Source organism: Astyanax mexicanus, chromosome 18, assembly GCF_023375975.1.
Source record: "Astyanax mexicanus isolate ESR-SI-001 chromosome 18, AstMex3_surface, whole genome shotgun sequence".
NCBI classification, from domain to species: Eukaryota; Metazoa; Chordata; class Actinopteri; order Characiformes; family Acestrorhamphidae; genus Astyanax; species Astyanax mexicanus.
Genome location: NC_064425.1, coordinates 18,938,469 through 18,964,798, shown reverse-complemented (window position 1 = coordinate 18,964,798; position 26,330 = coordinate 18,938,469). Strand labels below are relative to the sequence as shown.

At 37.6% G+C, this 26,330-nt stretch overlaps 1 protein-coding gene across 1 annotated transcript in view; it reads left to right on the top strand.

Annotated features, from left to right (window-relative positions):
* The window catches only part of gipr (gastric inhibitory polypeptide receptor), a 36,637-nt gene extending 13,621 nt beyond the window's left edge, over positions 1-23,016 (top strand). Inside the window, exons 2-14 of the mRNA XM_007236832.4 lie at positions 8,949-9,114; positions 10,495-10,591; positions 10,825-10,932; positions 12,838-12,959; positions 13,944-14,050; positions 16,739-16,892; positions 17,092-17,251; positions 17,766-17,826; positions 17,918-17,987; positions 18,574-18,662; positions 19,726-19,864; positions 19,998-20,039; positions 21,592-23,016. Coding sequence (XP_007236894.1) covers positions 9,058-9,114; positions 10,495-10,591; positions 10,825-10,932; positions 12,838-12,959; positions 13,944-14,050; positions 16,739-16,892; positions 17,092-17,251; positions 17,766-17,826; positions 17,918-17,987; positions 18,574-18,662; positions 19,726-19,864; positions 19,998-20,039; positions 21,592-21,945 — 1,560 coding nt within the window. The 5' untranslated portion in view covers positions 8,949-9,057 and the 3' untranslated portion in view covers positions 21,946-23,016. The remainder of the gene's footprint in view (positions 1-8,948; positions 9,115-10,494; positions 10,592-10,824; positions 10,933-12,837; positions 12,960-13,943; positions 14,051-16,738; positions 16,893-17,091; positions 17,252-17,765; positions 17,827-17,917; positions 17,988-18,573; positions 18,663-19,725; positions 19,865-19,997; positions 20,040-21,591) is intronic.
* Positions 23,017-26,330: the final 3,314 nt, after the last annotated feature.

Sequence of the window (26,330 nt, the reverse complement as noted above, 5' to 3'; positions counted from 1 at the left end):
TGTGACTTGCATTACAGACAGGACAGGAAACATTGTCCCTGTATTTTTCCAAGACTGGAAGAAAAAACGGGTATTAATGGGTTAACAATGTGGAAATTGGGGTAGTACAGGTTAATGTACTAATCTTATGAAAAGGGAAATGGGTAATTGGTGTAAAATGGAGTAAAAAAGGGGATTAGTAAGTAGTAGGGGTGTCACGATTCTCTAAATCCTCAATTCGATTTTATTTATTTTAGGGTCATGATTCGATTCAATTCTTGATTTTCTCTTTTCTTTTGTTTACAGCAGAGAGGCCTATGCAAGTTTTAGATTTGTCTCTGGTCAGTCATCGGTTTGATTCATCAAATTTATGATATCTTATTTCAAAAGGTGGGCTTGATATAAGTGATGCAAAGAGATACAAGTGTTTTGTAATACACCACATTAGGCACTAAAGGTGAAATTTAAATAATTTAATTAAGATATATATGTAATGCCATCTAGTGGCTTTTTTGGTAGCAGCAGTGTGCACTATTAAAACAGCAAAGTGCAACATAAAATAAATAATAAAAAAAACAGGAACAGTCATGTACAAAATAATAGAACAATTAGAGCCTTAACAAACTGAACTCTATCCTACTATAACAGTTAAACGTGAAAAATAAGACTCGGTCCCTGAGAATGACAATTTTTTTCTTTAACAAAGATATATTATTAACTTTATCTGAGAGAAACTATTAACATATTTAAGGCTAGACAAAACAACTGTTATTTTATATTTTCAAGTTTTTCTTTAAGAAGATGAGAATATTCACATTCTCTGGAGAAAGGGCTGCTCTTTGAGCAGTCAAAATGTCTACAGTGTTCGGCTACAGTGTGCTGCGCCATTAGCGTAGCGCGCGTGCGTGCTTGTGTAGCTTAGAGGGAGGGATCGTCGATCCTCTTTTTGACTTTGAGGCTCAAGGCCATTACATCATTTTGATCGATTTCGACAAAATATCGAAATCGTGACATCCCTAGTAAGTAGTAAGTTTGTAATAGTAGTCAGTAGGCAGTTGGGACACACCCCAAACTTTGAGCATTTGCTGAGCACAGAGTGCATGTTGTTGTGGACAGCAGGTGCTCTCCACCTAGACCGCTTGAGAGGAGTAAACACTTTTTTATTTTTTTTTAAATACAAAAAAATAATAATAAAAGCTCCTCATTAGTCACAGACACAACACCCTGAAAGGAGGTGCTCCATCTGGCATTTCGCTGAGCTGTCTAGTGGGCAGACTGCCCCCCTGCACCCGAGTGAAAAATAATATTTAATTTAGTAGAGCTCAAGTTACAGGCAGTTATGTAAGCTAGCTTAAAGCCTTAACTAATCTCCTCTATGCTAATCAAGTGTGCTGTCAGGAGGCTGCATAGTGTTATAGTTATCACAGACAGAAACAGACAGTTAACTTGGCGGGGACTCCTAAACAGCCGACATCTACAGCCTCACAGTGCTGTGATTATCCCCAGACAGACTTCCACTGTCTATGAGTTCAAAATAAAGCTGTTGTAACATGCACAGGGTCTCTTTCTATCTTCTAGAAAGTTAGGTAAGGAGTTTGTTTGCAATCTTATTTTTAGATTTTACATCACTTTTGCTCCTGTGTGGTCTGGTCATAAAGCCAGTGGCCCATGAGCATCACTAGTTTTTCTTTGTTGTATAAACAGGAGGTATGTGAATTTGGCTAAAGCAAAAACCTGTTGACAACCCTGTTATTTTGACTCAAAAAGAACAGCTCTTTGATGCACTTTTAGCAAGTTGGAAAGATTATAGATGGTAATTTTTTAACCTTGCCCCTATTCACTTCACCAGGTTTGGCTTTCTCGAGTCTGAGGGTATTTTTACACCTGAAAGTCCAGACCATAGCCTGGAAAGTTTGTCTTTGTTACATTGTGTGTATTTGGTCCAATTAGTTTTGGTTTCGCACTGCAGTTTAGTGAGCGAACTAAAGAACTTTACGACCTGTCGTCATCAGCTATGTGGACTGCATTTCTCAGTACTTCATATTAATTGGTGTGTAGAATGTTAGTTATGAATTAATTGAATTAGAATCCAACTTCCCTTGATGTACATGCACAGAGCAGAATAAATGTAAAAGATTACCCTCAGGGCATTATGTGTTTTTCTGTTTTCTCCGCAGCTTTTGCTTTATCACATGCACCAATTTTGAGCATCCCTTCTGTAGACACTGAAAAATCTAAAGTCAATTTTTTTTAAAATCAGTATTCCATTAATTAGGGCTTTCTCTAGTCAGCTGAGTTTATGTGTATAAGGTTTAAGGTATAAGGTATGTCTAATTAACTACGTCAGGAAAACTAGTCTCACATTCTAATGCCCATATACTGGTCCAAAAGGTCCAAAACTTAATATAATTGTTTATATATGTAAATTAAATTGCAAAAACAGCCAAGGTTCAATTAATTCGTAACAAAACCAGTATAGTTACATTAGAATTTCGATTGGAGTGTTAACTGCTTTTTAAAAGAGCCATCAGTTGTAAAGGCACAGAAACAAAAAAGGAATGTTGAAAATGATTAATATAGAAATTAATTTCAGTGTTGTTTGATGCATAAAACTGAAAAAGTCAAGAGGAAAAAAATATATATGAAATATAAACCTATTATATGGATTTTAATACTTATGAATAATAGGAAAGCAAGTAAAAAACAGCCATTGTTTTTTTCTATTCACATTTAATTTATAAACCATTTACTGACTTTACTGAAGAACAAGGTTAAATTCACATACATATTATTTATGATCACATAATCTTATTTTATTAAATTTCTTCCTACACTGTAAAGACCTATTTTTTCTCACACTGATGCAGATATCAACTTTCATATATCTCATTTACATATCTACACATCTCACATTTGATGTGACCTGAGGCAATCTTAGAAAATGTATTAAATATTCTGAGAGACATTCAGATGAAGCGATTGTTAATGAGACTTGTCTGTAAATGGGAAGACATTAGCATCCAGCCGCGAAGCACAGCTGCACTGAACTTTAAATAGTACCATTTATTCAGTGACTTGTTTTGTGACAAGACTGTCAGATGCAAAACAAATGAGAACAGCGAGATATTGCTGAGGGGCATCTCTCTGTGTTTTGATGTAAGTCATTTGTAATGCGTTCTCTTTCATGATACTAAAATGAAAATAAACTTAAAGAACAATTTGTTTTCCATCTAAAGACAAATTATTTTATATTTTTATGATAGAATATAATAACTGTGTAAAGAAGCATTGACAGATGCTTCCAGACCAAGAAAATTTATTATTCTTTATTTGTTTTATTGTGACAGCTTAGTTTTAGTAAAATTTTATAAAAATACTGAAAACGTATGGCAGTTTTCATACAATCTATATACTGACAGCAGCTAACCTCATAAACATTGATAGATTCACACAGTGTTATGTTGTTATTTTGTGGCATTGACATCATTATCTATATAAACATATATGGACGCTAATCAATATTGATATTAATATGTTTTAATGCTTGTGATGTTGAGATATTGCTATTCTGAGTGACTGAAAGCTCTGAGATGCTTTGGTGGGTGTTTGCTGTGCTGGTTGTGAGTTACTGCTCAGTTCTCCATATTTCCTTTTAGCTTTACTTATAGCTCTGTCAAAACATTGTTTATTCTACTGTGTCTAAGCAAGGTCTCAGCTTTCCTTACAGAAATACAGGATACCGATTATTGAGGACTTGACTAGATGCCACTTTCATTTTTTCATAATACATCTTTATGCAGGTCTCTTAAAGGACCATTAATGATTATATTTTGTGTAGTAACTTAAAATATAATCAGGATGTATCATCAGATATTAAGGAAACATTCTGAGATTAAGCAACAACAGCTCTTGTTAGCAGAGCTTCAGTCAGTATTTTTTATTTGAACTGTACAGTACATAAAGGAAATCTGGGTCTAATGTAGCCTCTGAATATGCCCAATGCCATTCACCCAATCCCATTTCCACACTCAGGGTTGCCAGGTATATACAACAGCACGCAAACAGTGTGCTGCAGCCATAGAAATGGGCCAGCTGACTAGTTTTGTGCTGAACAGGTAATCACTATATAATAGGGGTGTCACGATCTCGATATTTTATCGAAATCGAATCGAAATGAGGTCACGATCTCGAGTATCGAAGTCAAAAAGAGGATCGACGATCCCTCCCGCGCGCGCTACGCAAATAGCGCAGTGCGCTACGCAAATGGCGCGGCACCAACACAGCGCATCCTATTCATTTAAATAGAGATAGCCACTGCATGAGCGCAGTCGGCGGGAGTGTGATCACTGTTTTTATCTGTCGGGGGAGGGGGGGCGGGGGTTGGGCGCGCAGGTTTTGTATCTGTATCTAACGGAGGGGTGGGAGCGCGCAGGTGAGAGCGTGTGAACTCGCTGAAATGCGTGTGTCAGTGTGACTTGAGAACACTGACTATAGATCACAGTGAGGTGGATTAAAAACCTTAAACTTATAATTGACTACACCTGTTGCTTTCCATTGAATTAAAAAAACATCTTTCTCTCAGATAAAGTAAACACAAGCGTGTTTCTGACTAAAATAAAAGCTTTTCAGGAGAGATATAAGTTATGTGTAAATATTTATAAGACAATACCCACATCACTTATCTAACCAGCCTGTACTGATTTCTGCCCCCCAATAATGCTTTCAATAACCTCTTGTAACCCCTGGGAGCCAGGGGTTACACTCTAATAGCCTTTAATAGTCTTCAGTAGCCTTTAAAAGACTTACCTGGCGGCCGTGGTGTGTCCACTAAACTCCGTAGTTATAAACATCCTGAGGTTAGCAGCGCGCTAACTGACCTGTTTATAATGTAATCCGAGCAGTGCCTCCGTGTCGGCTGTTCTAACCTGCTGCTGTTAGCTGCTTGGGCTGAAAGATGAACTGTAGTGAGCTGTATTATCCGGTTAGTGGGGTTAAAACCTTTATTTGTTTACAGAAACAGTAAAAACGGACTGGCTGAGCTCTGTAGCCCGTGGCTGGGCTGTACTGAAGTAGTGACTGAGTGAAGAGAGCGGGGCTTGTGCTGCTGCTGCTAGTGGTTGGATGAAGAACTGCAGCTTCATGTAATGAGCAGTTTCACCAGCCATCCACACACAGCTCTGATAAACTGCTTGTTTTAATAGTGCACACTGTTGCTACCAAAAAAAGTCACTAGATGGCATTACCATATATATCTTAATCAATAATAATAATAATATTTATAATAATAATAATAATAATAATAATAATAATAATAATAATAATAATAATAATAATAAATATATTATTTAAATTTTATGAGGCATAAAATAATAACAAGAAAAAAAAACAAGAAAATCGAGAATCGAATCGAATCGTGACCCTCAAATCGAAAATGAAATCGAATCGAGGATTTAGAGAATCGTGACACCCCTACTATATAATAATCAATCTATAAAGTGATGAGGCCTAAAATATTGATCTCTGCAGTGATGGAGTAATGTTGCCATGGAGTATGTGAAATATGCATGTTATGGTCAGTCACTAGTGCAATGGTGCAGTCTAATTGGAGCAATGCATTAGACAGTGCTCTCTACTACCATCTACACTGCTCTCTATAAATCATCAGCTCACTGAGAAATATCTTTAAAATTTAAACCAAATTTATACCAAAGAGGACTGTAGAATTGTGTCACCCATCCCTCGCAGGTCAATACATAATGTCACTCTCACAATAAAGTCTTCTGACCTTATTTATGGGTGATTTTTTTTTTAATTAGAGAAACTTTGTGGTCACCACTTTATACAAATTAAGAAATACTTACAAAATTATTGTATTGTGTACATTCGTGTATGTTTAATTTTTAACAATATGTTTCTCACTATTACCACAACAGGCTATGATTTCTGAAAGGGAATTTAAAAATTGAAAACAATTTTATGTTAAAACTAGTCTTTAAAAAGACTGTCAGGGAGGCACATAATATAACACTTAGATGTCTGTATGATTGAGAAACTTAATAATTCATTCCTCTTGATCATGGAGTACATTTTTCAGTGTCATTACCATTTATACTGTTTTAAATTTCTGAAAGAAAGTATGACTGCCTGTCACATAAAACATACCTCTTCATTTTCTCACTGTTGTTATATGAGTACAAAATAGATAGATAGATAGATAGATAGATAGATAGATAGATAGATAGATAGATAGATAGATAGATAGATAGATAGATAGATAGATATACAGATAGATAGATTTTATTCATTCTATTTAGAAATTTTATATTTTATTAAAATATCGGAAAAGAGACCCCAGTTGAAGAATACTCCTCATATCCAATTAGATTTATTACGTCTATTAAAAACACCAGTTAACCTTCGCACATTGTAAAATAATCAACTAATCAAAGTGTTATTTATATGAATTTGTGTGATATTTTTAATGTTAATGTGACTCTTTTTTTAATGTTGAAGTCTAGACCAGTAGATTTCATAGTAATTGCTTCACTGGTGTTCTGAGTGACAAACAGCCAGAGAGGGATTTGCTGTGATGTTTCACGAGAGCAGAAATGTTCTGTCGCAGATGCTAATTCTCTTCACTCTAGAGGAAGCAGAGACTTTGTGAATCACAATAGATTTTCTAAGAAAAGCAGACTGAACCATGCCTCATCTCACTCTTGGGCAATTTGGTGGCTTTGAAAGAGAAAATAAAATGTTAAGGACTTTCAATGAGGCTCCTAGACAGACTGTTACATACTAACTAACTGTGTTCCAAAGCCTAGGCTGTATGTCTTGGCTGCTACTTCTACTTCATATACAGCCTTGAAAAAACTTGGACAGAACTGATATATCCATACAGACCCACAGTTTTCTGCACACATTCGACTAGAGGAAAAAATCAGCACCACCAAAATGTTGGAAATTGAAGATTATTTCTAATATTTAGTTTTTTTCACGTACTTGAACATATGTATTGGATTTGTTTCAGGCCGCAGTAGTAGGAGGCATAACCTTGCTGGTTATTACACCACACAGTCTAGTCAGATTGTTCTAACTGTGCAACTAAAAGTCTACTAAGAAATCGAATCCCCACTCATGCAGCTTTGCCATCAGCTGCTGGCATTCAAAAGGAAGCTAAATTGGCCCTGTTTCCTCCTGTGGGTAGGTGGCGCTCTCTCCCCACATTATCACTAAAGGGTGATGTCCACAGCACAGGGCGTCTGTTAGCTGATATACTGGAATCGAGTCACTGCACTTTTCTCCAAGCGTGCTGTGATGCTACTCAGCAATGCTGAGTCAGCAGCAGCTCGAAAAGAAGCTGTGGCTGACTTCGCATGTGTCGGAGGAGGCATGAGCTAGTCTTCACCCTCCTGGTGTGTTGGGGCATCACTAGTGATAGGGGGAGTTCTAATGAGTGAGTTGGGTAGATGGCTGAGCAGAATTGGGGAGAAAATTAAGAAAAAATTAGAAATAATATAAAAAAAGAAAAGAAAGTCGTCTGAAACCCAGATACTAATTCTTTTGTCTAAAGTGCTGCCTAAGTCTTGCTTGATTGACTGAACCATGCTCCTTGCCAGAGGACAAAATGTATTTCCTGAGTTAAATAATAATTAGGCATCTAATTAATGGGATGTTTGAGAGTTGTACCGTGAAAGTAGTAGCACCATAAGCTGGCACTGTGTGTGCAGGTTTGAAGATAAATTAATTAAGATATATTAATTGCCCTCTTCTCAACCTTGTCGGTCATATTTGTAAAGGTCAGATCTGAAGCACTGGAGCACACTCACATAATTCATTTATTTACTTAGTGTCAGCACATTTGACACACACTGTCATGTTCATAATAACTGCGGAACTATCACTGCACCAGGCCGATCAGACCATGATGACTTTTTTAAAACGCACTTCTCCCGAGAGACACCTTTAAGAGGAAAACATTGTGTTTAGAAATGTGTTTCCTCTTCTTTTTTCCACTCTGTTTAGCACAACATCCTCTACTAAATCATTTAAACTGATCATACATGATTTACACGGATGTGTGGTCTTTGCGGACACTGCCACATTGCACAGCAGTTCAGAACTTTGTTTGGTTCTTGTGATCTTATTTAAAAAGGATTTATCTGAAGTTATCTTTACAAGGGAGATGCAGTAAAATGGCTTTTCACTAGCTGTTAAAATCTGACATTTATATGGTTTGGATTTATCACTGGTGTTTTGATTATAAACAGAGTTAAACAGAAGCTCTGATTTCTTGATGCTATAACAAAAAAAGATTAAAGTTTTTGAATATGTATAATATTGTGTTAAATGAGCGGTTATTAGGTACTTTTAGGTACTATTAGGTATTTATTTACAGTATTTAAAAAATGTATTTAAAAAAAGATTTAGATGCATTATTACTATGTAATTATGTTATCAATGTATCAGTGGCATAAAATGGTCTTAAAAAAGATTAGCAAATTATCAATTTACATCTGTTAAGGTAGTAGCATTATACCCCCCCACTTGTTTTGATAGCATAACAAAAATAAAATACATAAAATACAGTAATGACACATTAACAGATATTTTTGTTTTATGTTTTTTTTTATAAAACAGCAATTAAAGCATGTGTTTGGGGAAATATTGTAAAATTGAATGGGAAAATCTAGTTAAACCAAAACAGTCTAATACATCCAATCCATCCAAACACTGTAATCGTTCATAGACATAAAAATAAATATAATTTATAGTAACTGAACACCATATTTTTTCCTTTTGGGACAGAAAAACAGCAGCTGCTGTGAAGAAATACATTTGGATGGATCAACTGGAGCCGTTTCATATATGTCCGTGTACTTGTTTTATCCGTCTGTTTAACACTGTGTTCCTTATTGTATTTGTTAAGCATGCTGTTTCTTCTGCTGTGCTTCTGCACTGTGCTCTTGTAGGTGCTATCTGACAGCCTGCGGCTGTGTGAGGATGGGATGCTGTGTGTATGGCTGGGTGAATGCCCAGCACTGAGATGTTTGGCCCTCCATCTCGGTGCCTGTCTTAGTAATGAAGAGCACCCCTGCCGTCCTCCTCCTCACTCTATCTGTCCTGTGCAGAGCGGAGGTAAGTGGCCACCACCAGGACATCAACTTAACATTACAGACTCTCATTAATCTTTCCAGTTACACTAATTTGGCAATAATATATTATATAATATATATATAATATATAGCAACATTATGCAGCATTTAACCTTAAAATAACAGCTGCAGAATCATGTTTTTGACTTGTAAAAAGGAGAATAGCATCTGTCTCATTGCCACTTAGGCTTAGAACACTCCTAACTGCACTGTGTAACTATAGTGGACCGTGCATTAGACTCTGTAATATTTGGGTAAAATACTGTAATATTACTGTACCCTGTCAGTCCACATGATTCTTTGACTTCAGCTGCTGATTCCAATATTCCATCCACAAAAGTTAAAAGACATGAAAAAGGGATGAGAATGTTGCTCTTCTTTTGCTTGATATGTGGGTATCATTGACTTACAGCTTTGTAAAAAAAATAAGAGACCACTTCAGTTTCTGAATCAGTTTCTCTGATTTTGCTATTTATAGATATATGTTTAAGTTAAATGCACATTGTTGTTTTATTCTATAACTATTCTATAATGGACAACATTTCTCCCAAATTCCAAATAAAAATATTGTCATTTAGGGAATGAGAAAATGAGAAATGGCTGAAATAACAAAAATGATGTAGAGCTTTCAGACCTTAAATAGTGCAAAGAAAACAAGTTTTATGAAGCTTTAAAAATTCAGAAATAAATATTTGATGGAATAACCTTTGTTTTCATGCATCTTGGCATGTTCTCTTCCACCAGTCTTACACACTGCTTTTGGAAAACTTTGTCACTTTTGGTGCAAAAATCCAAGCAGATCAGCTTGGTTTGATGGCTTGTGATCATCCATCTTCCTCTTGATTATATTCCAGAGGTTTTCAATTTGGTAAAATCAAGAAAACTCATCATTTTAAGTGGTCTCTTTTTTCCAGAGCTGTATTTTTGCTTTTTTAGAGACTGTATTTCCGTATTGTCTGTTTATAAATGTATAAAAAGTTTGATGAGTAGCAGCAAAATGTTAAATTGGGGGAGCTTCTAAAGGAGCGATAGAGAGTGTGTAAGTTCATATATCAGTGTTGGCTTCTTAAATTGTTTACAGCACCTTTAAATCTAGAAGTGCTCAGTTGCTATAAGTATTGTTGAACCAAAGTCCCATATATCAACACTTTTTGTGTCTATTTTTACAATGGGAAACAGTGTTAATTTAGCAATATCAGTGTTGATTTTCCACTGGCTAATTTACTGTGTATTAGTTAATCCAAGTTTCAAAACAACTAGACCTTTATTTTTTTAATTTAGGATATTTATGGAAACTAACCTTTTTTAATTCATCATATCATAAAACTGAATATGGTGTTATCATATGATTTGTGTCTCTCAGTGTGTGTGTGGGAAGACGGTGAAGGATACGGTGCAAGAATGGAACAGATATCAAAACGCGTGCCTTGTGAAGTTGAACTCAGATCCCACCCCCTCAGGTACCTCAAAAACCCTCCATCTGTTCACCTCATGCATTGCATTTTAATTTCCAAGTCATGGTGTGTGAAGCCTAATACATAAACAACATAATCCCACAACAAATGTTCTGTAGAGCAAACAGATACCAACAGTATAGATGAAATACATACAGTGATCGATAGCCACTTACACACATTCCCTTCAAACATTAATGTGGCTTTACTGCAGTGTTCTGTTTTCATCCTTTGTCCAGGATTGTTCTGCAGACGCATGTTTGATATGTACGCCTGCTGGCCAGATGGGGTGCCCAACACCACAGTCAAAGTGCCCTGTCCCTGGTATTTGCCCTGGCATGACCAAGGTATTAGCTGAAATTAATTATTAAAAAAAAAAACTTCTGGAATGTTATTGAGGGTTTTTTGTAGTCCATAAAGCATTTTGAAGCTTTGGATCATTGTCCTGTTGTAGAAGTCTTGAGAGTAACTATCCCATATTTGCTGATATACGTGGAATGTATTCTTCCAGTGGCACTGGAAACGCAAAAGCATAATACATCTACCCTAAGTGGAGTTTCATAACGTAAATTTGGGAGTTTGATCCACGCCCTTACTCCTCCCACTCTCCAACCTGAAACTGTCACTTCCTCTTTACCTGTGTGTCGAACAACCTCGCACCCACCCTTTCTCTTCCTGTTTCTCGTGTGTGTGTGTGTGTGTGTGGGGGGGGGGGTCAGCTTCACACTTTTCCAGTAAAGCTGCCCTGAACTCCTGCCCAATCATCTGAGTTAGCCCCCCTTTCTCTTTTCCTTCTCTTTCAGTAACCCTATTGTTCAGATATAAATGCTAGTGTTTTACAAATCTTTCATGCAGACAATGCTTGTGCAAGTAACGCTGCACAGTGGAGCAGTGCACCACCGCTTCATGGTTAGTTAAATTGCCCTGCACATCTTTAAAAGTGTTGGCATATGAGATATTTTATGCCGTCAAATCAATGTCAAAAGTCGAGGGCGCAAAAATTAACCATCGTGTTTTAACGTTTTAAGTGTGTAAATTAACTTCTTGTGAGCACAAATGTGAAACTAGTGAGCAAAAGAAGAAGTGCTGAAGAAAATGCTCTCGAGCTTCATTTTTCTCCTGTCGGGTGCTTCTTTTCCTCGCGCGCTATGTGTGTTACCTGCTGCAGCAGTTTGTGCAGTTTTGAAAGGGATGGTTTTGACAGTTTGGAGGCGGGGCCGGGGTCCCCTCCCTCAGTGAACGCTATTGACTGATATCTCCAGGGTTCGTGACGGACCGCCTACCTCCACGAGCCGGAGGAGGGCGGGGACAGAGGGACCGCAGGAGGGTTAGCTAACTGGCTATGCTAACATTCAAACAACCCGATCTCCGGCGTCACCCGAGATTAGTGCCCAAAGCGACCCACTCTGTCTGCCCGGTGTCTCGCCTGTAGCGACCGTCTGTCGCTTGGAGCGATCGGCTAGCCGGCCCTGTCTGCCCGGGTTAGCGCCTAGAGTGACCGGCTCTCTGGGCAAACAGCACCGGTCGCTACAGGCGAGAGATCGGGCAAACATAGCGGGTCGCTTTGGGCACTAAACCTGGGCAGACAGAGCCACCGCACCGGAGAGCGGGTTGTTTGGATTGTAGCATAGCCAGCTAGCTAACTTTCCTGCTGTCCTTCTGTCCCCGCCCTCCTCCGGCTCGTGGAGCACAAACTGCTGCTGCAGGTAATTCACACAGCGCGCGCGGTAAACAAGCACCTGAGAGAAGAAAAATGAAGCTCGAGAGCATTTTCTTCAGCATTTTTTTTGCTCGTTGGTTTCACATTTGTGCTCAAAAGAAGTTAATTTACACACTTAAAACGTTTAAACACGCTGGTTATTTTTTTCACCTATTATTTTTGCGCCCCCGACTTTTTATATTGATGTGACGCCATAAGATTTCTCCTGTATGAGAGATCTTGAGCCTCCACAGTGAAAGTGATTTGCTGAAGGCTGACAATTCGTAAAGACAATTGATGGTCCAAACCAGACAAAAAAAAACACTAAATCACATACAACAATTTCAAGTTAAGAAAGTAATCAAATGTGCTATAACATTTCCAGAAAAAATGTTGCGCAGATTTTGCATAGAACAATACAATGAAAATATATAGATAATTTCCCATTTGTCCTATAAAAGCATTTGTATCTTTACTATCTTACATTTCACTTCAAAAACAGTCCGTAGAGTAAGAAATATATTATGATTCATGTTACGTCCACTTCTTGCAGTGCACACTGGGTATGTACTACGGGAATGTGGTCCAGATGGTCAGTGGCACACCAACAACACTAGCCGCACCTGGAGAGATCACTCGCAGTGCAGTGCTGATAGCACCAAGCAGAGAGAAGAGGTAAGACCCATCCTTCCAGTCGCAGTACTGTGTGTTAGGATTTCAGAAAACAGTACTATTTATTTTTGTGACAAAACCTTTTTTTTGACTGAAGATGTGCTCATTCTACCTGCCTTTCATTACACTTGCATTCTAAAAACTGTCACACCATTCAAAATGTAAAGAATAGAAGCTTTAAATAAATGTTTTGAAACAGCACAAAGTATGAGAAAGTCTTTCCTACCAACCAGAGATTTAAATTCAGTAGAAGTAATATACTTGTTAAACAGTTTTTATGCCTGACCTGATGCAGATTCTCTCAACCAAAACCAAATGCATCTAGCCATGAAATAAGATGTTTGGTATATTTATCAGTGCTGCTGAACTAATGGAAAAAAGCACATTATCAGCATATCAGCTCTGTGCACCTCACTTAGGCCATATGGAGTTAAAAACAGCACAAAATATTATAAGTATAAGCATAAGTAAAAAGTTACTGCTCTTAGAAATTAGAAACTGTAGAAATTAACCATATGTACTAGATGATGAGATGTGTTCTTCTAGGTGGTTCAAAACTAAACAAACAGCACACATTGAACATACTGCACTGTTCCTTGATTAAAAAAAATTAGGATCTGCTCATATGTTAGTTATCTGCCCTCTATGTCCTCCTTAGTCTCTGATAGAGACTTTCCTTTCCTACTATGCTGTCCAGCCCTTGTTCATTTTATGTCCTTCTTTATTTCCTTCATCAATTCTAAGTAAAACCCGTACAGACATACGATGGTATGAAACTAATTTTTCATATTTGCACAGCAGAGCTATTGTTCTGAAGATGAGTGAAAGAGATCTGCCAAATGAAGGAAGTTGGTAATGCAGATATAACGACTGAAGAATCCATTTGTGTCAAAAAAAAAAGAAAAAAATGAACCTCGGTTTCTGTGAGGGAATGAAAATGTGACGTTCAGTCATTGTAATGCAGGTTTAAACTGATTGTTTTCACAGGAGTATCAGATACTGATCCTGGCCTACTTTAGAGTGATGTACACAGTGGGTTACTCCTTGTCTCTGACCAGCTTGTCTCTGGCCCTCATCATTCTACTTCTATTTAGGTAAGTAAAAATTGCTTACATATGCACACTATCATGATAAAAGTACACCTGCATATATTGTGAGGTGATATATTGTGAGTGAGGTTGAACACTGGTCAGCGTTGTGCAGGCATTTAATATTCCTCGATCCACTGTGTCATGTATGTACTGAGAATTTGTCATAGAAGTCATTACCACCTACAGTGAACCCCGCAGCATGAAACATGTCAAATGTTATGAGGGACATGCTATTCATTCCTGTCAATGGCAGTTGCATCTCAGTGTATTGAGCTGTATTGTGTCTGTGTAGAACACTGCTAACTATGTGATCATGATTTGTAATAATTTTAACGGTGAACACCCAAACCAGTTAACCCAAAACACATGAGATTTGGCACTGCGTCACTGATTGGCACATACACAGTTGGCTAACACCACTGCCTTCCATCCTGTTATCACAATGTTTTTGTCACTTGGCAACTTCTAGCAGGGCCATGCAATGAGGTTCTAGCACAAGAGCCTGTGTTAATGTGTTTATATGTTAAAGTGTTTATATACTGTATATGGATTTGGATGGTATGAAGCTTTGTGGTAAGCATGTCATTTTTATTTTTGCTGTGCGGTTTGAGATATGTGGGTTGAGATTTGTGGTACCAATTTCCCACCCAATTAATAACATCACACTATATATCAATAAGAATTCTTAGACTATGTTCAGACTGTCCAATTTTTTGCATACCCAGACCTGTCAACAAGTATGCATTTTGTTAATGGGCACGCATTTTGACCTGCTAGACGCTTTTACTTTTAACGATGTTTAAAGTATTCGTATTTCACTCATGTTGTCCAGGTTTGTCTGTCATGATTTTATTTGTGGCCGCTTCCAGTGGCCAATTAGCAAGGACGCTAATCCAGCAAGCCACCTATGATGGAGCCATCCACTACTTTCATCCAGGCTTAATTTTCCTCCAATCTGTCAACACACCATCACTGTGCTGAAGACTCTCTCTCTCTAGTCTGGAATATTATTATAATACAGTAAAAGTGTCTATTCTTCCAGACCTAAACCACACTGTACACTATTATTACTGTACACTCCTAGAAATACAGGTAACTACCAGCATTTAAAAAATATATATCATAATTTGAATTCATTTTAAGTGATTGACATCATTAATAAATGCTTAAGAAAATCTAATAGGTCACATGGTTTACACATAAGTGCACTTATGTGATTTTGATATTTGCACTGCTGATTTTACTTTTTTTGTTTGTTTCAAGTAAATTAGAAATGCCTTCAATATATACTTTCTGTCACCGTCTTGTCCTGTTTTTGTGTCTCTTTGGTCTGTCTCTGTATTAATTTACCTTTTTTTCAAAGTTGGGTGGTCTATACTCAGATGGATTTTTGATAGTGTGAACAGGTATAAAGCATGAAAAAGCATGAAATATGATTTTTTTTTATTCCATCTGTAGCACATTTGGAGGTGGTTTGAAATGCAATTACAGTGAGATTTCTGCATATGGTTATCAGTCTGGATGCTCTGCCACCCAAATCGAATTTTAATGTTCCTTTCACGTCATCACTCACAATGATATAAAAAACAGCCGTATCAAATCTAGATTGATAAAAGTAATGAAACTGATCTGATCTGTTGCAGTACAATATTATGTGGGCAGTCATTTCAGTTAAACCTGATTTGAAACATTGCCTTAGGCAAAATTGCTTATGTTTTTGATTCATATGAAACTCTTGATATTTAGGTATCTGAAAATGCTGTTACAAAAGCATTGGCTTGTTTGAGCAGAATTTAAACGTCTTTATATTTTCAGAACATTCTGATCACACTTTAATTCTCCTACTGCTGCCACAGACATTCCTTATTAGGCTTATTATGTAACACACAGTGTGCGGTAGCTACTTTAAAATTCAGCTGGGATCACTGATGGGTGTTTGATGGAGTGCCATGAACACATTTAGGATTACTGTATAAACACATTTAACAGATATTTTGGGGTGTTTAATAATAAACCTTCATCATTTATTTATTTATTTATTTATATGTTAATAATGCAGAAGAATTCCCTTTAATTAATCATGCTAATTTTTATTTTACTCTAATTTTATTGGCTCGTTTACATCACCCATAGCACCCAGTAGCTATATAATACAGTGGTATGAAAAAAGATAATTTTCATGGTTTTCCTTTAGAAATCATTGGTCATTATTATATGATTTACAGAAAGTGTGCAGTAGTTCTTTAAACAAAATTAGGCAGGTGCATACATTTGGGCACCCTTGCCATTTAATTGATCTGAATCTCTTTAGCAATAATTATTGGAACACAAAATTTGTTTTGAAAGCTCAGTGACCCTTTACCTAAATACACAGGTGAATCCAATTATGAACAAAGGTTAAGTTTTTCTCCTATTAGCATCTTCTCTGAAGAGTGGCAAGATGGGAGCCTCAAAACAAAACTTTTTCATTCCACTGTATTTACCTTTAGTCAACTCAACCATACCTAACAATACTAAAACACTGTTATGTTAGGACTGATATTTGCTATAAAATGTCTTGATTTTTCAGAAACTCCATTTTAAATTTCTGGATTTCAAACTGTATTATTAGTCTTCTAAATAAAAAATGCAGTGCATTAGTCCAATAATACTCATAAATATCATTTTTTTGTGTGTCTTTCTATATTGTAGGAAACTCCGCTGCACTCGGAACTACATCCACACCAACCTTTTTGCCTCCTTCATCCTGCGTGCTGTGTCCATCCTCACACGTGATGCTCTTCTCACCAGAGATGCTCCCGAGTTTAGAGACAACAGTGATGTGTCCAGTGTCCTGAGTGACCAGGTGAGATCATACAGTATTCCCAGTTATACACAACAGTCCCTGTACTCTACAAAGGTCACTGACCTACTTGATGAGCTGTAACTCCCCAGATCTGAACTCATACATCACCACTCAATGTTTGATCAAAACAAATCAAGCCAGATGAAAGTCCTGCAGACCTCTGACCCCGAAACCTTTTGCCTCTGTGCCCTGCCTCCAGGCTCTGTCTGGCTGCCGCATCGCTCAAGTGCTCATGCAGTACTGCGTGGGAGCCAACTACTTCTGGCTGCTAGTGGAGGGCCTGTACCTCCACAACCTCCTGGTGCTCATGGTGTTCTCTGAGAACAGTTACTTCTGTGGTTACCTCGCCATCGGGTGGGGTCAGTACACATCTTTGCATTCGAATCTGTCATATGATCTAATAATATGAAAAAAATATTCAGTTATCTTACACATTTCTAATTATTTCAGAGAAGAATCAGTTAATTTTGACCATGTAATGTCAGCATAACTACTTATATTTTCTTAAAATACTTAATTTTAATAAAAGGAGAGCTCATATAATGGAAAAATGAATTAAAATTTCGTTTCTGTAATTAATGAGTTTAATGTAGTTTCTGTACAGTCTACACTGTTAATATATATATATATATATATAAAAATAGAATTATCTGCCAGATGAGAAAATGTCTGTTAAAAAGGTGTACATTTGTGCATTGTAAATTAATGTTTTTTTTACAGACATTTTCTGGAGCCCCTCCCATTTGCACAGTCTTTTTTTTAATAGTATTTGTGTCCTAATCTTTTAAGAAACATCTAAAATATTTATATGCTACTGTCTGTGTTTTATTCTCCCTTGGTTGCAAAGTAAGGTCTTTTTTTAACTCATTTTAGGTGCTCCAGTACTCTTTGTGGTGCCGTGGATAGTAATGCGCTACCTGTATGAGAACACAAGGTAGGCCTCATTAACAAGTAACAACAAAATCAATATAAGCCTTTGAGTTTTAAAGACTACAAACAGCCTCCCTGCCTGCCTCTTGTTGAAGGTGCTGGGAGATCAATGAAAACATGGCCTATTGGTGGATCATTCGAACCCCAATCCTCCTGGCAATTTTAGTAAGTGTTTTAATCTTTACAGTCAGTTCGATTTTCTGTCAGCAATTATGTATTATAGACTTATTTACTTTTTCTCTGGAAGGTAGGAATAAAATTAAAATTTTCCTATGAGAAGTTTGGCACTAATCAGGGTTTTTTGGCTGGAAGTATTGGTCGTTTTTCGTAGCTCCAGATTTCAGTGTAGCTTCTAGCACCTCCAAATGTCTTACTATTTATCCACAAGCAAATTTAATCCAACATCCTTTTCAGTTGATATCTGAGTAAAGGTCCTCCTCATGTAAATGAAGGACTCATTATGCAAGAACACTTTCTAGGGTTGTAGCTTTTGGAGAAAAAGTTTCAGCCACATTTTGTAATTGTGCAGAGATAGATCCAAACCATGTTCTAGTACATTTCTGTGGAAATATGAAACTACACGCTTATGTTCCGGCCAGCAAGTTGAACATTGAGTTGATTATGATGGATATTACAGCTGGATACCATTATTTGCTGTAACAGTACTTTTAACAATCTTTTAGTTTTTATGCAGTTTTCTGATTTTACTGTTGTACTGTTTATTTATTCTGATGTCTGTGAATCATTGCAGGTAAACTTTTTCATATTCATAAGGATTATCAAAATTCTCATCTCCAAATTAAAAGCACATCAGATGAGATATACAGACTATAAATTCAGGTAAGATTTCTATTTATAAATATAGATAACAGAACACTTAGTACAGTTTGTGGATTAATATGCTCCTTTGTTTATTTTATGCAAAAAAAATCACACATTTAATAACCATAGTCCAAATGTTGAACACCCCTTCTAATTACTGTATTCAGCCACTTTTACTTTGGAGCAGCCACTAAGCTATATTTTAGAATCAATAAAGAAACTGGTGTCCAATACTTTGCCCACATTATGTTTAGTATTGTATAGCATTATAAGCTTTGTTCATAGAATATTTTTCATAAACAGAAATTTACTAGAGAAAAAAACTCTCATTAACTTCCCCATTTAGTCCATTCATCCGAAAAAAATATATAGGGAGACATGTTTTGCATGCTGTTCTTTTGTAGTTTTACTATTATTGTATGACTGCATGTTTAATAGTAGAGTTCAGTATATTTAACATGTCATGCTATATATATTTTATCAATATCTCCTTCAAGCAGTGTGTCTGTTCTTTCTTTTGCTAAATTGTCAATCAGATACTATCTAATCACGTGACTGAGACGGGCTATATAACCTTTTGAAGTTTATTTGGCATTAAAGAAAACTTCTCATCTTCTGAATTTTAATGCGGCCTTCAGCCAAAAAGGGATTTTAAGGAATTAAGAAAAAGGTTTTTATCTCAGGGGAGTTTATATATTTAAATCTTTAATGTCTTAAATCTGACTAGAGGTCACTGCGAAGAACAGAGCTGCTTAAAGAAGCTCTGAGATGCAAGGTTCACATAAAAATATCACAAGGAGAGAGTCCTGTTCACTCCGTGATTCACCCCCTGTGCCTCACAACCACATTATGCTCAATACACTGACATTGTGAAGTAGTGCATATGGCAGGAGACTACCTGGAGCAGGAGAACATCCAAACTGGATGTTTTATTCCTTTTAAACATGTCAAAATAGTCACTTGTGTCTTTATTATAATAGAAAAACAGTTTAGCTTCTAGCAAGTTGAAAGTAAAATGTTACAATGCATGATGTTTTGTGTTTTTGATTGGACTGTTCTTTAAATGCGTGCGACTCTCTAGGCTGGCCAAGTCCACCCTGACCCTCATTCCCCTCCTGGGAATTCATGAAGTGGTATTTGCTGTGATGACAGAGGAGCAGACTGAGGGTGTTCTACGCAATGTCAACCTCTTCTTTGAACTCTTCTTCAACTCCTTTCAGGTACAGACGAAATGTCCAACCAGACAGGACAAGACATCTGAGATGTAGCACGCAATGTAGAAAAAGTCTGCATATACAAATTCACACTGCTGATACACTGAAGATATTTTTCCCTTCTGTCTTTTTTCTGTAGGGCTTACTGGTGGCCATTTTATACTGTTTTGTTAATAAGGAGGTAAGAACAGTAATGAAACACTTTTTAATATATCATAAACTTGGAAAATCAGGGTGTAGGCTACCAGCAAAAGCCATCTACTGCTGTGACAGGTTTATTCAGCTGTGATGTTTCATTTTAATGGAATCACATCCAGTAGAGCGCTAGGATCTAGTGCATCTTTGAAGCAATCACATGCCCTAGAATGAATTATTATGGTAATTTACGATGACAAAACATCCCCAGAAATACCAAAGAAAAGAAAATCAGATTTTGCATGCTTACCTCATATTCATGTAATCATTTTAAATGATTCTAGGGGGCACAGTTAGAATTGACCCAGATTAAAATCAGCCAATAAGCAATAACCACTCAGACAATGTATTGTTTCGTATTAAACTGATCTATTATTGATGTCTATTGCTCTTAATAAGTAGGTCTTGTGTGATTTCCTGCTATTTTATTTCCAGGTATACATCTGAATCTGATACACAGTCTCAAACCACCTACTTTTGTTGTAAGCTAAAATATTGGAACACTTGCCTTTCAAGTGTGTTTTTTGTACAGGCGTGTCCTAATACATTGATTATTCAAATTATGCCTGGAAATGAACCACAAATGAAGAATGCATAAGTTTAGTGATGTCAGTGGGTGATAGGCTTGATCTATTTTAGGTTTCTGTTTCATTACTTTTTCAATTTTTTTTTACAAAAAAATGTGTGGGTTCAGACAATAGGTGCCATCTTCAGAACAGATGTAAATATCTGGAAACAAAATCTAAAATGTTGATCTTTTGTCTCATATTCATCTTTTATTGTGAAACAAAACGATTGACCTCACTTCTCCAATTCTTTTGGAGGGAATATAATTTACTCTGATCTTCGAAACACAGTGCATTATTAATATCATGACATGTTGATGGCAATATACAGCTCTGGAAAAAAAGGGACCGCTTAAAAATGATGAGTTTCTTTGATTCTACCAAAATAAAAATCTCTGGAATATAATCAAGAGCAATATGGATGATCACAAGCCATCAAACCAAGCTAACCTGATTGAATCTTTGCACCAGGAGTAAAGGCATAAAGTTATCCAAAAGCAGTGTGTAAGACTGGTGGAGGAGAACATGCCAAGATGCATTAAAACTTGAATTAAAAAACAGGGTTATTCCACCAAATATTAATTTCTGAACTCTGAAAGCTGTGCATCTTTTTTGTTATTTCAACCATTTCTCATTTTTTGCAAATAAGTGCTCTAAATGACAATATTTTTATTTGGAATTTGGGAGAAACAACAATGTTAATTTTACTCAAACATATACCTATAAATAGCAAAATCAGAGAAACTGATTCAGAAAACTGAAGTGGTCTCTTAATTTCTTTTCAGAGCTGTATGTTACAGAACCGCAAGATATTGCAATGTCAGATTTTTACAGCCCTATTTACTATATATCTCCCTATTAGGAGAACTGTATTTACAGTGAAAATGACTGAAAGCTGATGATTACTTATAACAAGGCATAAATATAAAGTTAGTCTAATAGCTCTGTGTGTCTGTCCTGTTTTTATGACAGGTTCAGTCAGAAATCAAGAAGAAGTGGCAGCGATGGAGGCTGGGAATTAGCGTGCTAGACGATCAACGCAACACTGGAAGCCACACACCACAGGGGGGCACCGGGCTCCAGTGCCACTACGACCACCCCTGCCAGCCAGACTGTCCTGAGGGGAGCAGCAGCCACCTGTGTTTGGACGCTCCGCCTCCCTCAGCCCAACTGTCTCTCCACCAGCATCATCATCCTGGAGCTAAGAAGGGCAAAGCCTACTGCTACATCTCTGCCAAGAAGCAGGTGCTGAATGGGATAGACCTGCCAGCACCAGGCCACTGCGGGGTAGAGGGAGTGAACAGATACTCTGAGAGCTACTGCTAAGACCATGTGGAAATATACCTTTTTGTAAAGATCCACATGATCTTCTACATTATACTGAACAGGATTTCATGGACTTTCCTAGGAGAGCTTTGAATTCAGTGGTGTTTACAGATGCCTCTATTATGGGGCTTTGAAAGGACTGATAATTCAGAAGAGCAGTGCTTTTTAATCTGGAACTTCAAGTCCAAAAACTTGCAATTGATTACCGGATACCGACCATTGATTTTGTGTTTTCTACCTCTTTACCTCATTTTGGACAACACTGATAATACACTGTGCATATATGTATATATGTAAACATCACCTTTGGAACAACTCATTCTGGACATGAAAATCCAATCCAATAAAAAGTAATGGAATAACCTTTTGAGGATTTTTCTAATCAAATAGGGAGCTTTCACCAATCATCATACAAATAGTTGCACCCAGTGGGAATAAATGTCATGGAATGACTTGGAATGTCAGCGGGTCTTTGTCATTGACAAAATCCACTTTTGTGTCTGTGGATTGGACTAACAAATCCATGTGTAGAGAGGCACATACTCAGCGCCAAAGTGAACTGTTTGTTTTTACGCACTTGTCCAGAAGGCCATGTGTTGTCCTGTTGTGGGTTAGTTTGGTACTATACCAGTTTAATGTTGGCCTTCATTACATGCACTTTGATAGCCCACTGTTACATTAATGAGGTCCTGCAACCGCCAGCTCTACAGTGGCTTGCAAAAGTATTCATACCCCTTAAAATCTTTTTCCCCATTTTGTCACCTTACAACCACAAAATCTGAAAACGTTCAAGGGGTATGAATATATTTGCAAGCCACTTTACATTTTAGGAATGACTTAGATGCCCCACCGCCAGACATATCCACCACTGAAACTGTGTGCAGTGTTATTGGACGTGCTACTAACACGCCACTCTTATTGCGAAATCCAATGGATTGAGTGCATATTCAATCTCTAGAACTCCATGACAAAACATGTTACATTACCCATGCATTAAAATAATATGTCCAGGTGTGGTCCATAACAATCTAATTTTAGTTCTTTATTGTTTCTGGATTTTTCTTGCTTCCAAATAGCACTGCAATTCAACACTTCCATCTGGGTGCAACTATTTTTTATAATTTTTTATTTAATGAGGGGCTAAATATGTGATATATAGATATTTGAGCCACATCCTTGGCTTAAGACAACAGTGTCCAATATTTACATCACTCCACAAATGTCACAGTGGGAAGTAGTTTACATAAAGTTTGACTGACATGATTTATGTATCACTATACCACCTGATATTTATTAGAACCACCTAGTATTTATTGGTAGCTAAAAATATATATATATACTAGATGAGCTGAATAGATGAATATACAGTATGAGGTCATTTAACACTTTTTAACTGATGACCCCCAGGACTTATGTAAGAGTGGGTATTCACCTACGGTCTTACAGTGCTGTATTATATTTACAGGCCACGTCTGTTCACACAATAGGAGGTCTAATCCATTCATAATAACACAGCATTCCACTGAGTGGCCTAATACCCTTGCAGTGCCACACAGAGATGCCAACAGTGTGCTGCTTTAATACCACAAACAGTTTAGCAAAGCAGTTTTGCAAGTTTACTTTACCTTATGTTACCTACAACCTCATATCAGAAAATGCAATTGGGAAAGCTGGGAAAGTACTTCTTACATTTGATTTGATATTTATTTAATTGCAGACAGTATAAAACCATAGTTTTAGATATTTGTTTTGCTGGTCAAGGCTGTGGGGGACGGAAGTAGCATTGGACTCCTGGTTACTAGCAATGCCGCCTTACAGCTGCGTTCCCAAATGCGCTTTTTTTAAAAAGAAAGAAATCTTATAAATGTCAAACCTTCCATAGTTTATTCGAAGAGCCCGTACTTTACTGTGAATTAATTCATACAAATCAGTAGAGATCGCCATTACAATTTAAGATGTAAGCTATTACCCAGCCAGATGATCGTTAGCAGAGAGACAGCAAGCTAGCTAAACCTGATTCTTCAGTTATGACTGGAACTGGTTATTTTCTCACGTTAACGTCAAAACGAGTGTGGGCGGTAATGTTAGTTAAGCCTTTAAGAGTAGCCTGTTTAGCTAACTAGCTAGATAAAATGTCAGTCCGTAGTATTTTGTTTCTAAACTGAAAGCAGAGGCATTTCTGAGCGGAGAAGGAAAGAAATATTGTGTGTGATGGTGCCAGCGAGCTGGAACGACCATCCCTGCTAATCCTGGTATATTAATTCGAAATTTTGGGGTCTCGGGTTAGCTTTTCGCAGGAGTGCTTCTGGCCACGTCACACTTCTTTACGTGCTTACGTCACATTTACAGCCTCTGAAAGAGGATCCGGCTCAGTTTTACGGTACGTTCACACTGCAGCGAAGCAAAGCATTTTTCGCTCCGCCTCCCGCTGTTCTCTATGGAGAGCGGCGGCAGCGGCAAAAAGTCAAGATATTTTCAATGTAATGCCAATGAGAATCGAGTTTTGCTAGGCGGTAGTTAATCAGCACCACGCGGACCAAACCAATCACAGGTTAAACTACAGAGTGAGAAACCAAAGAGCGGCTGATTAACGTTACAGCTGGCGTTTGAACGGTGCAGAGAGCTCCGTGACCTGAAATGGTTTAAACGGCAAGGGCTATTTCAGTTATTTGGCTTTCACTACTTCTAAAATGCTGTGGATTTTATTGCCTTTATTAAGTACGTTTGGGTGGCGATATGGTAGCGAGTCCAGTACGACAACACAACAGGGGAGACTGGATGGTGAATCTTAGCAGAACCACTTTTATTGTTGTACAACCGCAAGCTAGACAGACTGTATACAATCTTTTTTTCTCTTACACACAATAAGTCTAACTCTAGTGGCTATAGAGCTTCCTATAGTTCTGAACGTGCAATAAAGAACATATTAACATTTGCCCTCTACTGATTATTATGTATTGCTCTTACAATGGTATAAATAAATAAATAAAATAATATAGATACTAATATTATATATATATATATATATATACACACACACATATATATATATATATATATATATATATATATATATATATATATATATATATATATATATATGTGTGTGTGTGTGTATAATGATTGTTGCAAACAATATAACGTTAAATAGCTACAGTGACCGTCTAGTTACACTTTACACATGCCTTCACACTGCAATTTATTTACATTAACCTGCATTACAAATGCTTTACCCTAAACTACAAATCACAATATGTATGAATATTTTAATATAATATGTAAAAATATTTAAAACTAATATACAGTATTTACACTGACAAAACTGTCAACCGTATATAACAACTCTCTTACATCCTTTGAAGACATTTTCCTCTGAATGAGCGCGCGCGCTCTCTCTCTCTCTCTCTCTCTCTCTGGCTGAATTTAACCTGGATTACCCGTATCACATCCGCCGTTTAAAATTATTCTTCCGCATGCTCGGTGTAATTCCCCATTCTCACCAGATAGGGCCCCAAATCCCAAAATTTACGATCAGTTTTAAAAGGCTACAAAACCCCCTGATTTCAGCTGACGCCACCCCTGGCTCAGTTTTCAAAAAATGCTAAAAAAAAAAAAAAAATGGGAGTGCTACTTTGGGTGGGGCACCGCAATGATGTTTGCAGTTAGGGGCGGGGCGGGGAGGGAGAGCCGAGTGGCCTGGGCTGGGCTGCCGTTTTTCACAGCTAAAGTGTTAGTTTAGAACATGGATATACTTTAACCTAAAAAAGAAAGCATTATTAGACTTTCTGCTGGACATCCTACTCCAATTGGCATAATGCCCCGCCGCCGGGCTCCTTCGCTAGCTACGCCGCCGGTAAGCTACGCTGCCGGGGTTCTACGCTAGCTGCGCCGCCGTTATGCTACGTCGCGGGGATACGCTAGCTGCGCCGCCGGTACGCTACGTCGCCGGGCTTCTACGCTATCTGCGCCGCCGGTACGCTACGCCGCCGGGCTTCTACGCTAGCTGCGCCGTCGGTACGCTAGGCCGCCGGGCTTCTACGCTAGCTGCGGCGTCGGTACGCTACGCCGCCGGGCTTCTACGCTAGCTGCGCCGCCGGTACGCTACGCCGCCGGGCTTCTACGCTAGCTAGCTACGCTAGCTATTCCGCTACTACGCCAGGTTCCTTCGCTGGCGGAGGGGAGGGGGCGGTACCATTGATTGACTGATTTGTATGTAAGCATAACATGGCTTTACATACCCAGGGTGACGGTATCATTGACTAATTTGCATATTATACGAAAAAAAAAGTACGTATTAACGTTATCCTCGCCTATAGCACAGTTGAACCTGGTTAGGAAATGTTTCTAAAAATGTAGCAGGTCTGGTATGTTTTATTACTTCAAAG